Source organism: Clinocottus analis, unplaced genomic scaffold, assembly GCF_023055335.1.
Source record: "Clinocottus analis isolate CAN_PGR_092001 unplaced genomic scaffold, fCliAna1.0.p SCAF_3, whole genome shotgun sequence".
In the NCBI taxonomy this organism is placed as follows: domain Eukaryota; kingdom Metazoa; phylum Chordata; class Actinopteri; order Perciformes; family Cottidae; genus Clinocottus; species Clinocottus analis.
This window is the reverse complement of record NW_027176042.1, coordinates 17,350,296-17,367,698: the sequence shown is the minus strand read 5'-3', so window position 1 is coordinate 17,367,698 and position 17,403 is coordinate 17,350,296. Positions and strand designations below refer to the sequence as shown.

At 41.2% G+C, this 17,403-nt stretch overlaps 1 protein-coding gene across 1 annotated transcript in view; it reads right to left on the bottom strand.

Annotated features, from left to right (window-relative positions):
• col2a1b (collagen, type II, alpha 1b) overlaps positions 1 to 13,097 on the bottom strand; it is a 45,577-nt gene extending 32,480 nt beyond the window's left edge. Inside the window, exons 1-10 of the mRNA XM_068595160.1 lie at positions 12,677 to 13,097; positions 9,035 to 9,244; positions 7,856 to 7,872; positions 7,343 to 7,375; positions 6,106 to 6,138; positions 5,840 to 5,893; positions 4,268 to 4,369; positions 3,520 to 3,597; positions 1,476 to 1,520; positions 283 to 336 (exon numbers count right to left, since the gene is read on the bottom strand). Of these exons, the coding sequence (XP_068451261.1) occupies positions 283 to 336; positions 1,476 to 1,520; positions 3,520 to 3,597; positions 4,268 to 4,369; positions 5,840 to 5,893; positions 6,106 to 6,138; positions 7,343 to 7,375; positions 7,856 to 7,872; positions 9,035 to 9,244; positions 12,677 to 12,767 (717 nt within the window). The 5' untranslated portion in view covers positions 12,768 to 13,097. The remainder of the gene's footprint in view (positions 1 to 282; positions 337 to 1,475; positions 1,521 to 3,519; positions 3,598 to 4,267; positions 4,370 to 5,839; positions 5,894 to 6,105; positions 6,139 to 7,342; positions 7,376 to 7,855; positions 7,873 to 9,034; positions 9,245 to 12,676) is intronic.
• Between the last annotated feature and the right edge of the window lie 4,306 nt (positions 13,098 to 17,403).

Here is a 17,403-nt window from a genome sequence, read left to right as displayed (position 1 = left end):
GAGGGTTGTAAATGTTGAAATTGAAGGAGCTGGCTGGTCAAATAGAGGAGGATGTAGAAGTAAGTGGAGAGCAGTGAAAGGTTAGAACGTGTTTGAAGACTTTGTGGAAATGTAATTTAGCTATACTGACGGAGCAGCGACTGAAGTTTCCACATGAAGAAGAAAAGAAAAAACAAAGATAAAAAAGGAGAGGAGGTTTAAAGGCTTTATAGAACAAGTCTTTATAATAAACCATGTAGTAAAGACTGGGAGGACTGGAGTGGTACTCTATATGATACTTACGGACTGTCCGGGCTCTCCAGCCTCTCCTGGGTTGCCTTGGAAACCTTGTGGACCCTGGGATGTAGAAAGAAGAGAGAGGCAGTTTGATGAGACTGAAGCTTTACATGCAGCGTCTGAGAGGAACAACATTATTACCATTTTAAGTAACTTTTTAATCGAAAATACCAAAGAATTCACTGGTTCCAGCTTCTAAAACAATATTTTCTGCTGGTTTAATTCATCGTCGGTAATACTCAATTGAATATCTTTTTACTTTCCTACTGTTTATCGGGCAACTCTGGAATTACCCAAGTTTTTAAAGACCACGCAATCAATTAATGATCAATTATTCAAAAAAGCAAAACCCGAAAGAAAGTCTGATAATGTTAAAAGTTAGTTGGGGCAATAAATGTTGAAAGATTACTTGCAACTACAACAGTTATATGAAAAATATAATAAATATTAGTTATGTGGTAAAAGCATATCTTAAGGTTTGGGAAATTGCAGTACAAATACATTCAATATTATCGAGTTCTTATGCACCTGCAGCAGTGCGGTGTAAAACTAAATCAACAATGATCATAAAACTACTTCTTATAGTACTGCGCACTTTATCTCTATCTGTCAAACTGCAGCTTCTCTATATTATACTTTAACCCAACAAATGTCAAGGCCATCTCTTTTTTAGAAACTCTAAAAGCAGTCAAATGTGTCCAGAGAGAAAACCCGTCTCTCCAAATGTGGGTTCAGGGTGATTAAACCATCAAGTTGAAGCACGTCAGATGGCATTGCCTCGAACTTAATAGCTTTCCTCAGGAGGCTGGGAGAGCTACAGGTAGATGTTGGTGCGGGCAAGAGCAGCAAAAGGCGAGTAAGTCCAGTCGGCTCTGTGAAATGTAAATTGTCAGGTGGAGAGGAAAAAGCCCCCCAGTCTGCAGCTGCGAGACTTAAGTATTCTCGCTGGGTGTAAACATTTTTCTCGAACAGCCTGCGGTATGCTCACCTTGTCGGAGTGTGCAAAGGGGACTGGTCATTTTGGGGTCATTATTGTGTTTGAAGACACTCAGGGGAAGTAGACAATGTGGCGTTTGTACACGGCAGCAAGCACATTACTATTATGAGATTCAGCCTGGCCTGTCTGTGGTTGTACACAGGATCTAGTCTGCAGGTGCCTGCGGCTCGTGTGTTGTCTGGCGCGTACAGGAGGTACTTACAGGTGATCCGGAGGGGCCAGGTGGTCCTCTGGGACCCATAGGGCCCTGAGGGAGAGAAAAGAGACAAAGGACATAACATCAGGCTCACGACATTTAATCACATCCTTCAGAAACAAAAACTGTTTCACTAGACAAAGACATAAAACACGAGTGCACAATTATTATTTATTTTCAATTGCGATTCTGAGAACGGACACGCTTTTTTTTCTCGACTAGAAGCTTTAATCACCTTTACATCACCTGCTTTGCCCTGAAGCCACACAAAACTCAACGGCTCGACTTGTCAAATCCATAAATCGTTTGAAATTCCTCAGCTGCATTTGGACTTTCTCTCACTCTCACTTTCCATCTCTTTCCTTTTACTGGCAACGCCCCCTCCTTCTTCTCTCAGCTCTTTTTCCCACCCGTTGCCCGTTTCTATAGTTCAAAGGTCACCAGTTTTGGTGCTCTACAGGAGGGTTTGAACTCCATATGACTTCTTACACTTTGACATTGAATGTGAAACAACATCAAACGGAACTGTTGCATCAATGTTTCATGTGTAAATGTTGGATTTCAGGCATTACAACAGGAGATGAGATCTCTTCCACTAACGTCTCTCTGAATGAACCTAATCTCACACACGTCAAAGTCATTTACGCTTCAACTTCATGCATCGCTGCCCAACAAGAGAAAACCACATTCTATGGAGGTGATGAGCCAGATAGCCATAGCTTTAGAAAGTCAGCTTTTCAAGGAACGACCGGGCTGTAGTGGTGTCAATAAAGATTCACAAAATTCGAAGTTTCTCAGTGACAAAACAGTTTGATTCAGATTGCTTGCGACAGCTTTTCCTCTTGGATAAAAACATATTGCTTTCAGTAGGCTTGCTTTTATGAACCCACATTTTAGCGTCATGGTTTTACTGGACAAATCAACGATGGCAGCCAAAGCAAATGTCACAGCGCACAGTGGTCCCAAGAAACTAATGAAAGTCACCTTTCAGTGGGTGTGGGAAGTCTTTAACCAGCGAGTAGAAACTTATAAATGGGCCTCTATATCTTCTGGACTTGTGAATGTGTGATTGAGAGACATGCACGCTTATGCGTGCATACATTTCAGTTGGTGCGTTGTTGGAGTGTTTGGTATGGAGGTGATCTGCGTAAGGGGTTATAACTGACTTCCAGTCTGTTCTTTTAGTGCTCCACTCCCCCCACCCCAGCGGGCTGCAGATCGCCAATGTAAACGTGGGCTGGCTTTAAAAGGGCCCAGTATTGTGGCGAGCTCTCAGACAGACATGCGGAAGGACAGTCCGTAGGAGTGAAGCCACACATACTGCTGCTAGCTGTTGGGATCTGATCAATCCCCCGCCTCTCTTGGCTTCCCATACTTCTGCTGGGCTGAGACTCTGCCCAGCTGCTCTGCGGCTATCTAAACCAAAATAGCTCCCAGTGTGCTCCTCGCTGCATCTCGGGCGAGCTGCCATGCCATACCCCGGCAGCAGCGTTCTTTTCATGGGCTTCAAATATAATGATGATCAGCAGCTGTTTCCTCAATTTATAAAAGGACTCTTCTGAGCTCCATGTGAGGTGTTTCTTTTCCGTCAGGACCCAAAACTCTGTGGTTTCTTGTCTCCAACACTGTGGAGCTTAATCATTAACAAAGCAGGGGAAAAAACATGGCCGATGCTACAAATCGCTGTGGTTTATCTTGAAACGGCTTCCTTTCATCCTTGATGATTTTAAACCCTCCATGGGTATCTCCTTTTCCAGGAGGAGAAGACGACGACAATGATGATGATGATGTCCATTTAGTAGTTTTCATATTAAACAACCATGTGAAGATTCCTTAGTTCATGTAAGGAAGTTGTTTTCATTCCTCCAGAAAGGTAAAAGCACAGGAGTTTCACTGTTAGGATTTGGGATTTTCAGGAGGAAAAACGTCTTGCTCCAAACGCCTCTGAGGTTGTAGCATCCAGGCAGATAAGGTATATAAACAGCCGATTGTAAAAAAAAACCCCACAACAACATGGGATTGGCAGCAGGTCTCATCATCGCTCTCTCACCATTGGTCCTTGCATCACACCCATCTGTGCACCGCCAGCTTTCTCGTCAAAACCACCAGCCATCTGAGCAGCAAAGTTCTGGAAAAGGCAAAAGAAAAGACAGGTTGTTCATGTGCCTTTTACATATTTATTCATGATTTATCAGGGAAATTAAGTCTTTTTAAGGTCACGCTGACTGCAGGTTAAAGCATTGAGTTGGAATATATGGAAGGCCAACACAAAAATGAGGGAGGATGCGGTGTCATTTTGGCAGGAGAGGGGATCAGCTTTTAATAGAATGTGAGCAGCAGAGCTTATTATGTGAATCCTGATGCAGACAGAGGAGAGACAGAGGGCATGTGAACAGTAGTCATCTCTCTCCTTCACAAAGAGTCTCCTTGTTTCTCGCCCCCAAAAAAGCTCCTTCCCCTCCCCTCCCAAAGTCTACCATACTGCCTCCTGCCCTTCCACCTCCCCTCCCCTCACTCCACCTCCTCCCTCCTTTTCTCTTCCAAAGAATGAGAGGCATTCGATCTATTCTCTCTCTCTGCATCTACTCGCTGTTGTCTTTCTGTCTCCTCCCAATGCCAGAACTTTCCCACATCTTTTGTGCTCCTTGGATTATTTCCTCGCTGCACTTTCCCATTCTCTCTGCTCATTCCACCCGGTCGAAGTGAACCCATTCTTGGCCTTGCATCAGTGTTCAACCTGTCAGCTCGCATGTCTGCAGTGAATGCTACCCCACCCCTATATGTCATGGGATACTCACTCCACCAAGGCCAGGGGGTCCATTCGGTCCTGGAGGTCCGGGGCGCCCGGGGTTTCCTGGGGTGCCAGGCTCACCATCTCTGCCACGAGGACCAAGGGTTCCCTGAAATAGATAGATAATATTCAAATGAATCAATGACTCTTGCCAAATGATCAATAAGATGATTGTAAACTAAGATGACCAAATGATGCGAACGCCTAAGAATAAGCTCAACCTATATGGAATTTTTTTGGAGAAAAAAGTAAAAAAATACAAGTTGACATATTCAAATGTCTAAAAATGAAATAAAAGTAGTTTGTGTCATAGAAAACAAAAGAAACAGCAAAGGACAAATCAGATATGACAATCCAAAAATAGTAGATTTATGGCATTTTTAGTTTAAAAGATGATCAAAATAGCTGTTGATAATTTTTCTGTTGATCAATTTACTAATTAATCTACAAATAATTTCTGCCCTCCTCAAAAAAACAAGGTTATATTTTATATTTTTATATTTGCAATGTGATTTTTGAAAACTAAGAACACACATTTAATAAGAAATTCAAATAAAAGTCATATCATTGAGTAAAACAATCATCCAGTTTGGTTGTAAACATATTATTAGTATATAAATGTCACTAACTTTCTAAACATCCGTGAGTACAAGTGTTAAATAACAATCGGTACCAGTTACAATTGATTACTTTCAGTCCATTGTGCCGACATTTGAACTGAGTAGTACTTAGGATAAACCATTACACAGCTGCTGGCAGACAACACACCACTCGACTGCTTTCGTCAGAAACCGTTGACAGAAGCTGAATGCTCAGTTGAACCTTCTCCAAGCGCCGCTGACGCTCTGCAAGAGTAAACTCGACTCCACCTGACTGGCTTGTGGCAAAAAGAGAGTTGAACTGAACCAAACCGTATATTTAAAGCTTTCACCCACTAAGATACAGAGGTTATATGTCGAGCATGCTGATGATTTATCAGACCCGATCAGACTACCTGGCATACCTCTGAGCATGTTTTGACAAATGCAAGAGGATCCTGAGCAAAGAATGTGCTGAACACCGAAAAGGCTGCTTAACCTCTGCTGGCCAAAACTCAAAACTCAACACGCTTTGTGCTTAAATCTGTACAAACAAGAGTACAAGAGATAAACTCCTCGCCTGCAGCCGTTCTCACATCCAAGTGTTGTTAGGTTAATGCAATGATCAAAGCCTGGCGGAGTGCGGCGACATTCATTTCCCCCGCTGACTGACTTCAGGGCCCCAGAGAGGAGCACAGAAATACATTATGAGTCTCTGACAGTCCCACATTTGTTAAACAACCCAGACGTCAGTAGACCACACAGCCTAATGGAAACGACACATGACTAGTGAGACTGAGCGGCTCAATGAAAGGCTGCCATTCTGCGGACCTGCAAGACGTAGCAGGTACCCCATCCTCCTCACCCCCGAAAAGACCTAAAGCCATCAGATTCAATAGGACATACTGTACTTCTGAAAAGAGCCGCTTGTGGGTCTATTTTTTGGTGTGAAAATGACATTACGGGGGAGTGATTTTTTTCTTTTTCTTTTTCAAACTGACCTTCTCTCCCTTGTCTCCTCTCGGTCCACGTTGTCCTTGCTCTCCTGGTGGGCCCTGGTGAACGGGAGATAGCCGGTAACTTCAGGTGTTACCTCGTGTACGTGTGAGCTGCAGAAACAGCTGTGAACTCTGCTGCAGTTACGTCAGATCAGATTGTAACACCAATATGGGTACTTTCAACGCAGACTGTTTCTGTTTCAAATGATCTATACAACTTGTAAAAGCTTTCCAAGAAAAGGTGTGTAAATGCAGAAATTGGTGGATACCATTGGACCACTTGGTCCTCTTGGGCCTACAACCTGGTCGAGCAAAGGATAGAAGAAAAGAGAAAAAGAAAATATGTCAGACAATGTAATTGTAGCATATGAAAGCTTGTTGCAGTGCACAGACTGAATGCTAAATTAAGCCAAACCTCTAAAGCTTACATTCACCAGATGTATTTGGACACGTGACGTTTAGATCACTTTGCCCATGTAGGGGAAACATTATCTTTATTTCATCAGACCGAGCTTGTTAATTGCTAATGTCTTCGGGCAAAGCATTATAAGAAACATACAATAAACAATGCCTGCCTTCTTATTTCCGGTCATGCACTTGTATTTCCTCTGGGGAGGAGGGTGGGGAGTAAAGCATTTCCAGGTGCGGCGCTGCAGCAGCAGGGAGTTTACTTTTTTTCTCCGATGGCCTTTGAGGCTCTTTACGGAGGATTGTATGGAGGCCTTACTGTGCTTGGCTGTCTTCCTGACGCGTGGGCAAAAGACCTGCCTCGGCTCTATTTCACTTGACCTAATTCGTGTCTTAGAGTGGTGCTATTAATATAAAATTATATTCGTATTCCTCTCATTACGACCAACTCGTAGACAAATCCACTGCCAGAGATAGCGTGCAACAACAGTGATGTAATGAAACTTTAGCACAAATTTAAGGCGCTTGAGTATTTCTATTACAAAAAGTTGATTCTGCTACGACACTACATATTAGCTAAACATATTTGTACTTGCGATTCCCTTTATTTGACAGCTTTCTGAACAAATTACTTTGCAGATTTGGATTTTACACACTGAGCATATCAATATTTATACAATATGATGCACTAGTATAGAATAAACTGCCCAATAGAACCTGAAATAGTTGAAGTTCACAGTAAATTTCGACACACTGACATAAATGCGTCAGTATTATTTTTGGTTTAGTGAAATTCTAATAGCATAATGCTCACAGGTCCATTTAAACAACATACTGTACTACTTTGGGCACATTCTGCTAATAATACATTTTCTATGCAGGACATGTACTTGTTGTGGTGTATTTTTGTATTGCTACTTTTTTACCTATGTAAATAATCTGAATACTTCCTCCACTAGTGACTACCAATAAAGGGTTGTGAGTGTTTCAAATAAATCTCTACCTCAGACATGAAACTCCAAACGATTCAACAAATCACAAAAGAACATTCTCAGGTGAGATTGACGAGTCGTATTATATTGTGTTGTGCCAACTTACATCGGTAATGTCTCCGGGTTCACCTTTCTGACCCTGATGTTGTGAGGATAAAGCAAAGAAACAGCAATTAGGATTTTTGAAACATTCTTTTTCATTCATCTGACTTTTCTTCCACATATTTTATAACCCTGCCACTGAAAAACTATTTGCACAGCATGTCCAAAACTTTGAAGGAAACTGGTCAATGGCAACATTTTGAGAATAAGTATCCCATACAGTATCCTCAGATACATAAATAAGGCACACAGTGTCAAGGAGGAAATAACTATTATCCATCTGGCAGAGCTCTTCCACATCAAAGTCTCATCTAAATCCATAAACTACAGGGAAGTCCTGCAGCACTGATGTGAGTCTGGAAGAGATACAGATTTAATTGCAGGTGCTGGCGAGCTTCCTTTTGCACACACACACACACACACACACAAGCATATAGAGCGTCATGATCACACGGACATAACTACACACGCACACACACACTCACACACATCATCTTAATATCCTTCGGGGTCTCACCTTAGCTCCAGGTGCTCCTGTTATGTGGTCAAGTAGGTCAGAGGGGAAAAAAACACAGATCCCAGTTAGCGAATGGATTATACAAATACAATCCATGAAGGTCACACAAGACCCAGGAAGTCGACATGCGCTGATGGCCAATTATACTTTCTTAAATTAAACTACATAACGACCACCACCAAATCACATTTGTGGCACCCGAAGAGCCCATCAGGATTGAAAAAGTGTTGGTTGAATCACCATCTCAAGAGCTCGAAGCAGAAGCAAAACAGCTGCAGGTAAAAGGGAAAGATAGGAAGCAAAAGAATAGTAATAGGCAATTTTAGATCATTAAATCTGATGGAGGCCATCACCGGATTTTTGTTTTCATTTTTCAAAAGCATTCTAATAAGCATTGTTAAGTAGCAATATCGATAAACCATGAGATTGCTTATTCTTCAGGGTAGGACTGGGTTTATTGCCAATAGCCAGCCCTATTTTAAGGTAGATGTTAACTTAAAATGAGGCTGAACATGTTACATACTTCTTACTTAGCACTTCATTTAGCCTTTAATGTATATTACAAAGCATTTTAATCCACAAGCATGCATTGCAAACAGTGACACTTCTGATTTCACGTATGCTCCTCAACTGGTGGTGTTTGTATTTCCAAAGCTGACCTCTCAGGAGAAAATGGCAGTTTTAAATGTGGTGAATAGCTCCTTCCAAAAGTCTCAGTAGAGTCTCACAGTTTGTCTTGCCATTGGATCTGCAGAAATCTTCAGAGAGGATATAGAGAAGAAATGTGAGGCTGCGTCTGCTTGACTGAGGTATTTCCTTAATGACTCCCACATGTTTTCATAATACTCGTGGAAGGGGAGAGTATTCAAACAAGATGGGGCCAAGGTGAGCCGGCTATGGAAAAATTACGTTGAGGTAGCACTTCACTGAAATCTGCTCAGATGTGTCACTGTTGTCTTTTATTTCTCACCGATTGTTTGCTTTGGGGATAGAAAACTGGATTCAAATCAAAGGTTGAAATATAGTATTGATCCTATTCAATCCATTAAGTGTTAAATAGTTAATGGCCAACCTTTGATTAACACCAAATCCCCTGTGTGTCATTTTCTCCCCAGAATAAACAATATGATCTTGTAGAGTAATTTATTTATGAGAGGTGTGAGATAAATAAATTACGACCAATGGGTGGAGACTGGTCAGCAGCGCAGATGGGGCAACACTCTCCGAATGGGATTTCAGGTTTGGGGCAGTCTCTTAGCTCCTCGCAGACAATTTCATCACACAGGACGGTTCCAGTGTCACACACACAGATGCGACAAGGCTCTGGTTTCCACACGTCCTTGTCGCTATAGCGCTGTCCATCTTGTAAACAGCTAATAACATCCTCCTCTGTGTGTGAGGCAGGTGGATGGTGGGAGGAAAAAGGATATTATGCATCAGGTATGAAATGCAGTCACTGCAATGTGTTACTCATAAACAACAACGAGCATATTTACTGTTACTCATAACATAATGTAAAGATATGAAGCAAAGTAAATAATGTTTTGTTGAGATGGTAAACATATGCAAGTGCATCAACAGGTTCCTCACAGTGTGCATATGAGAAAAAACAACATGTTAAACCTAAGTGAATACTAATCCAAAAACAGATTATTCTTGAAAATAATTACATTTGACATTTGACATTTCATTGAGCTTGATCTCTGATCACCTACGTGTTTCATGTATAAAAAAACCTATTGACTAACTTTTAACAATTAAAATGTCTCATCAACACAATTTCTACACTTAAACCAATATTCTGGGGTTTCACAGTCTCCATTAGGGCTTTAACTAATAATGATGTATGCCCATTATATTGGTATTGTTTAATCAACTCATCATTTGTCTACGACATGTCAGAGTATATAGTGGAAAAATGCCTCTTAAATATGTCATAGCTCAAGATATATTCAAGTTGTTTAGCAGTCTAAATCACAACAATATTTACTTTATAAGCATTATATCGTCACATTTCATTTAAAGCAAAAGCTTTTGCTTAGAAATGACTTAAACAATAAATATTTTTTCAAAAAAGTCTCTGAATTCTTATTATCAAATGATTAACAGATTAATTGACTAATCGGTACAGCTCTTGTCGGCATAAACCACAACCTCCCTGGTTTAAATCCAGCTGTTATTACATGTCACCCTCTCTCTTCCCTCCACGTGTTCTGTCTGCCAACCAACAACACACCACGACTATTGATTAAAGGCAAAACTAAAAATCATCCCAAAAGCCATCTTAAACAAGCAACGATCTCTTGTTCCAACATTCCATTTATCAATAACCAACACTGTTATGGAAATCACAAACAAGTAACCTCTTAAACAGTCACTGGGTGGCAGTGTAACATCGCAGAACCACAGCTGAGCGAGACCTGCAGGAAACCTCCAATAACTTCACAGGACCATGTGCCTAAATTCCTCCACAAGATAAATATCGGGCGAGTTTACATCGCGGGAGACACCCTAAACAGACTTTTCATTCAGTAAGTGAAACATGTTTAGATTATTCAGACCACCGCTTGGCAAAGACACAGCTGAATGTGATGGCTGGGCATGCTTCAATACAGGTACTGTACTTGCTCTAAATGACACCACTCAGGAAAACGTTAGCATGGATTCAGTAAGTTGCTATATCCCTGTTCATTTTTCAGTCTGACAGCTTACTAAAAAGTCAACAGAAGGCCAAACAGTTGCTCAAAGCAATGCTCTGATTGTAGCCTCTGAACCTGCACTGAGGGGTGAAGGTGGTCGACTCACCAAAAAGAAAAACCTCAAGGTTCGGACTGCCGAGAGTGTGAGAGGAGAAGGAGCAAGTACAGTAGCTATATTTACCTTTGAGCCCTACTTAAGTCTAGGTAACCTGATGGACCTCAGCAGCAATGAATGAGGTCTTTCTGGAAAGGGACAGAGTGGCCAATTCACAAACTATTGCCTTGTATAAACATGGGGCACACTTTAAACCCCTTCTGGAAGCCATAGCTGTGTCCGATGCCAATTCAAACACGCCAGAGAGAGAAAAAAAAATGGTCACCCTGCATGCACATACCTTGCAGGTTTCACATTTACTTTTGCAGGCCTTGATGCACTGTCAAAAGACTGCACCTGTCCTTTCATTGGCTCTCAAATATGAAAGATTCTCCTGATATTCTGGGACAAGGGCTCCTCTGTATACAGCAGAGTTGAGAGAAAGCTGGCTTTTCGTCACTGAGGATACTTTGCAAGTCTCCTCTCCCATGTGTTGGCAGCCATACTGTTTTCCAGGGGAGTAAAATGAACAATGAAAATAGTAAAGTGAACCCAGGTGTACTTCGAGGACACTAGAGTCCACTCTGTTTTCACTATATTTGGTAACTTTCAGGCCCTTGACCTCTCCTACTTTCACCTGATTAGCTTAATGGGCTCCTCAGTCAGTGGCCACACAGCTGATGGGTAAAGAACCCCTGTCCCCTCTGAGTGCTGTGCTAAGGTCAAAATCAGACCTCTTTACCACTTCAGATACATGTCTGTCTCCAGTTCACGCCGAGGAAAGAAAGGCATTATATCTTGGGGACTTTACCTCTGAAAGGGTAATCTGAGACTTGCAATTGCTTTTCCCCATTTTCTTCTTGGAAAATACACCTTTGCATTGCTTTAAAAGTCCTTTATATTTTTCCAATCACCTATCTCTTGCACCACAGCTCTGTTTCTCCCTGGGCTGACTGTCACAGTTTATGGGTAATCTTTTACGCAGATGGAAATCCTGAAATCACATGGAAAAAATATTTCTGGCTCCAATCTGCTGGCGTACCTTTGAGCTCAAATATCCCTCGAGGATGCTAAGATCAATACTGATGAGGAATCCTATCCTATTTCAGTTTTATTCAAATAACCGCAGAGAGTAGCAAGTCTGCAGGTATGAAGAATGATATAAAGCCTATTAGATTCTAAATAGAGACAATATGAAATGAACGGCTTTTAAAATCCCCTTTTAGGTAAATTTTGATTATTAGTTCACCTTTCCGCCCCAACAAGCCAGGATCCGCCTGGATGCCCTCTGACTACAATGGAATGTGAACACTTTTTACCAAAGGCCCTTGAGCCTGACCACCTTTCACTTTTTGCCCCCCCCCCCCCCCTCCCCCTCACCCTCTCTATTAAGTGAATCTGCAGCTAAAACGAGAGCCCGTCAAGGCCCCTAAAGCACCCACAGGTGTCTGGCAGCTTAACCCAAGGAAGGAGGGGGAGGTAGGGTAAGCCATTTGGCTCCACTGTAGGGGATACAAATCTCAATCTTTATGATTTTCATAGTCTAAACTTCCACAAGAATGAATAACTACTGCAACAACTAATTGATATAAATACAAAATGACTCTACAGAAACAAGATAACTAACGTCACCTGCCCAGTGCGCATTATTTTGCGTAAACTTGCCACATCTCTCCATCCACTGCATTCCTTTTACGCACGTCCACAACGTCCTCTGCTATTTTGAGTTGTATCGCACCTGCAGCTACAATAAGATCAGCACACTTGGTAGACAGAAGGTCTACAATTATTATCAATCAATTAACTTTGCCTGCAACAGAGTGCCCAAACAATCATGAACTTTTGTGCGTAATAGTTGCGAGTCAAAAAACAAATCACTCCAAGCACGAACACAAGCACTAAACTAAGAGCTCAGGTGACTCACTTAAATATCAACCTGTTGCAACGGAAAATACACTTTATGACAACTTTATAGCTTTTCATCACTTTTCTTTATAGCTGTTTGAGATAAATGAAATTATCACTTACGTTCGTCCTCTTGACATCTTACAATGGCTAATAGACAAACTTGGGTTGCTACAAGTAGCAGTACAGTCCTCGAATCCATAAAGTTGAACATGTCTAAATATTAGACATGCAGGGCCCACGAGGGAGAAAGGAAAATGCCAAGATATCGGAGGCTTCTCGCAGTATTTAGTGTGTGTGTCCCCAGTTACAAAACCGAAACATTCGATATTCACAGTTCCCAAAAGCCAATGAGGGAATCCAGCGGCAGGACCTGGACCTGCAGCAGAAATTCAGCACCGACCGCTTCGGGCCAGACGCTGTACTTTTATGTCTCCGTTGCCTTCAATGAATCTTCGTATATTCCCAAATATCAGTCCGGCCCCTTTACCCCCCGTCGGGCTGAAATCTGAGCACCGTTTCCCTCCCATTTTGTCTCCCAGGTTCCATTATTCCGGTCTCAGACCCCTCCTTTCTCCACGTGCTGCTACTGAACCCAAAAACAACTCTGAAACTTTTCCCCGTAACCTTGGTGCCACCCCCTTTCTCCCCTGCATCGCTCATCGATAGCGACGTCAGGCTCACTTTGTTACGCTAATTGAAGGCGCTTTTTTTAATTTTGAAAGGCAGATCTGTGATCTTTTTCAATATATAGACTGTTGTAAAGGCACATATTATATTTTGTGTGGGAAAGTTAAGTGACAGAAAAATACTAGACAGTGTCATATTTGAAGGTATACCTTAAGGTGATGGTGGTGTACATCAGATGCATGTGAACATTTAATAAAGTACAACAATGAGCACATCGTCACAAGTATAAGCCATTCAATTTCAAAGACACAAAAAAATCCATATCATGTAAAAAGGATTACGTGGGGAAGATTCAATCCACAAGATAAGATATATTATCCCAAAAAAATTCAAGTGTAATGCACAAATAATGCATGATAATAATGCAAAATGTGTATAAAAAGCCCCACGAGTAATACATGTTGAAGGCATTATTGGTTACTACACACTTAATGGTTCATGAAGTTATGGCAGTTCTTACAATAATACTTGATACTCTCCCTACTTGGTCATTCTCTAATATTAAATGACAAGAGTTCATGACATCTCCTACATCGTTTAATTGATCAAAAGAAAATACATCTTTTTCATAATCAAAACATTTTTCAATAATTTTTAAGGGGGGAAAAAAATCCCCAAATGTGCTGGTCCCAACTTCTCAAATATGAGAATAGTCAGATACATATTTTTTTGGTTTTGGACTGTTGGACAAAACAAGTACATTTTGGCTTTGGGGAGCTGGATTTTTGACTGCTTCAAATAAAAAACAACAACAATTGCGACAGATAACAATATTGCGGGAAAAAAAAGGCATTAGCTGCAGCCCTGATGGAACACTGTAGAAGCACAGGTGGGGCCAGGTGTCTCACCTGGTTTGTCCACTGGGCTGTCACACTTTTGGATGTAATAAGATGTATTGACTTCTGTGTATTAAACTCATATGAGACTGACTTGTTGGAACGTGATCTGAGAGGACTGTGGGAAAAGAAGAGATGACCGTGGTTGAGATTGAGGGCTTGCAGCATGCAGATTGTTTTACTGACACTGTGAGATGAACATGTACGACAGTTGGAGTAACGTCGAGAAGACAGTTGAGGTTTGCCTTTTCAGGACTCTCATCCACTTCACGAGAGAGCTTTTGACCGTTTGGGACGTTCTCCCTCACGGTGGATGAGACTCAAACAAGGAATGGACAGTTTCTCTGTGTCATATTGGTTTGAGCGATTCAAAGAAATGCCGCTTGAATATTTTAACTCTGCTTCTTACATTTTAATTAAGAGGAAAATGTAAATTTGATTCCAAAAATGCAAATTTTAATCAATTTATCAATTAATATAGTTGGAACAAAATATTATATTGATAGGGAACAAAGTCTGTGGATTATCTTGAGCATAGCCTGGTCAAGATTTCTGGAACAAGACCTTGATGTTGAATTTTTTAAATCATTTATATTTGAGCACCGCTGTGATGTGTGTAATGACCGGTCACATAACAGGTCAACTTTATGAGTTTACACACTGATTAGTGTTGAGAAACTGATTGTCTAAGAACAAGTTTGCAAGTGCAACAAGACACTGAACCTCTGTGCATCAAAGCATATCCATGTGCAGCTTACCGTAATTAAATGTTTGACATTTAGTGTTGTAATTATAAGTATAGACTGGTTATTATAACTACTTCAACTATAATCACAGCAGTGCAAACCCTAACCCCATATACCTTTTCAAAACTCTACAGCAGGTTTATAGTTGAGTAAAACTATCTTACTTTCCACCACTGATGTTAAAACAACACTTCCTCTGACTTTTAGATGCAGCAGCAACACCCTTTTCTATAGTCTCTTTAATATGATAATCTCCAGGACCACTCCTGTTTGCAGAGGGGACACATGGCCAAACCAAACAGCCTTGATCTCCCCATCAGACCTCAGGACTGAGCCCATAGTTTGAGCAGGAATGACTCTTGTTCCTGAGGATATAAATCCCAGTGACTAACTGAGTGCTCATGGAGATGCCATGGGGAGCCTGCAGTTACAACTCTAGCTATTTATACATGGCAAGGGACAGTTTGGTTGCATCATTGATGTAGGCTGCTCACCCCTCTGCAGGTTGTGACCTGTGTACTTTGACTTTTGACCCCACCACACTTTATTGGAAACGGGAGCAGCTGGTGTGTCCTGAGTGCGCAGCATTAGTGCTATTCTCTACCACTCGGCCGTCTAAGGGCAACTGTGGTTGTCCGGCGTGTCAGAGAATCTTGTTGCATGTTAGTTGGTTTGAACGAGTCATTTATTGAGTTTAGGTTCAAGTGGAGTAACGTCTGATTGCTGATCTTTGTAATAACCTGTTGTACGCGTCTGAAAACACAAATATCATTGAGTTTCCACATAATAACACAAGTTGTGGAATAAGAAAAAACATTTGAGTTAAATAATTACACTTCATGGGTCAAATGCGGTAAAATGGGAGGTTGAGTCATCTTTAATGTTGGTGGACTTTTTTTTTCCACTTATTAAAACCACTTACATGTGACTTACATCAAAGTCTTTGGATCACTTAGCTAACAATTATCTATTCTTAGGCTGGAGATCTAAAATCAGCTGTAGTTTCTTATTTTCTTTTTGCCGTTAAGTGGACGCGTGGCTACATTGGCAAGGTATGTGTGGACAAAAGGAAATAGTGTTGCTTGACAGGAGAGCGCAAGCTGCTTTATAGTCTTAGTGCATGAATGTGTTAGATCTGTTTAGGTGTTGTTTTGTAGGTGTGTATGATCTATTTCAGTAAACAGCCCACATTTTAAAGACAACCCTTTTAAGACCCTCAGAAATGACACCCTGATACTTTTCATCTCCACATCTGTGCGAGTGCACGTATGGTTTAAGTATTAAGCTTCGCTGTCAATGAGTCAAGACAAGACTTTGCTTTGTTTCAGACCTGCAAACCTCAATTATGTCTGGAAAAGAGATGGGCTGCAGCATCCTGTGGTTGGATTTTGATGAGTTCTTCAAAGCGTGTCTGTGCTGAACTGATATGAACGGACGAGGGGGTGAAGGGTGACAGAGTCAAAATGCTTCAGAAAGTATGAGAAAATAAACTGCCACTCGAGGTATCAAGTTGTGTGTGTGTGTCATGCACCTGAGCCCCAGAGACCAGGAATTATTGCTGTCAACATGAGGACACGAGAAATCTTTGTGAATCTCTTAATAACTAAAGATATGTACATTGCAGCCATGCAGGAAGCTTTCTTTGAATAAACATGAATCATCTTCCAATTATTTGCAATTGCTCGTAAGTGAAATACCTTTTCAGCGAAATTATGATATAGTGACAAATTACTGCGGCAGGAAGTTCGGTCTGCTGTGCTTCTTACAATTCACACTGAAAACCTGCAATTTGAAGAGGCAGAAAGTTGTGGGAAGAGTCTGTGAATATAGTTCTGAAGTTTCTGAGGAATGAAGTCTGTCTGGAAAAATAATCAGAGTGTATGGGGGGAAAAGTGAGAGAAAAGGGAAGCAGAAAGAGAAGGGAGTTACAAAAAATGTTATTAAATGAGGCAGAGTGAGAGGTGAGGTGGGTGGGTAAGATGGAACGCATGAGTGAGGGAGGAGACAGCCGAAAGAAGAGGAGAGGGTGGGACGCCGAGAGTGGGAAGGAGATTGATGATGGAGAGAGAGCTAGAGATGGGGCGAGAGAGAGAGAGAAAGCAAGAGAGAAATGGAAAGAGAGGTGCACCACTGAAATAACAAAAACCATGACGTAACCACTGTTGGATGTGAAAGAGCGCACTGTCAGACTACCTATAGCCATAATAACATCACTTCCAATGACCTGGTTTCGACTTTTGGGCCAAATGGGAATAGCTAGAATTTACTATTCACTTCCAGTTGTCCAAAATTCCCAAATATTTCTCCTGTTAAACGCCAAGGCAGGAAATATTCTGCATAGTATTGTCAACAAATCACTTGAAAAGTTCCAAACTTCCAAAATGTCTAAATACTTTCAAACTTCAACACCTTTACTCTGCCTCAATGCCAACAACATAACTATTTAAAAACACATTCTAAATATATGCTTTCATCCAGAGCTGAAAGGACTAGTTGATTGGAAATTAATCTGAAACTTTCTTTTGGAAGAATATCACAAATTCAGTCTCATCTCATCAGTTTATTACTTAATTACTAT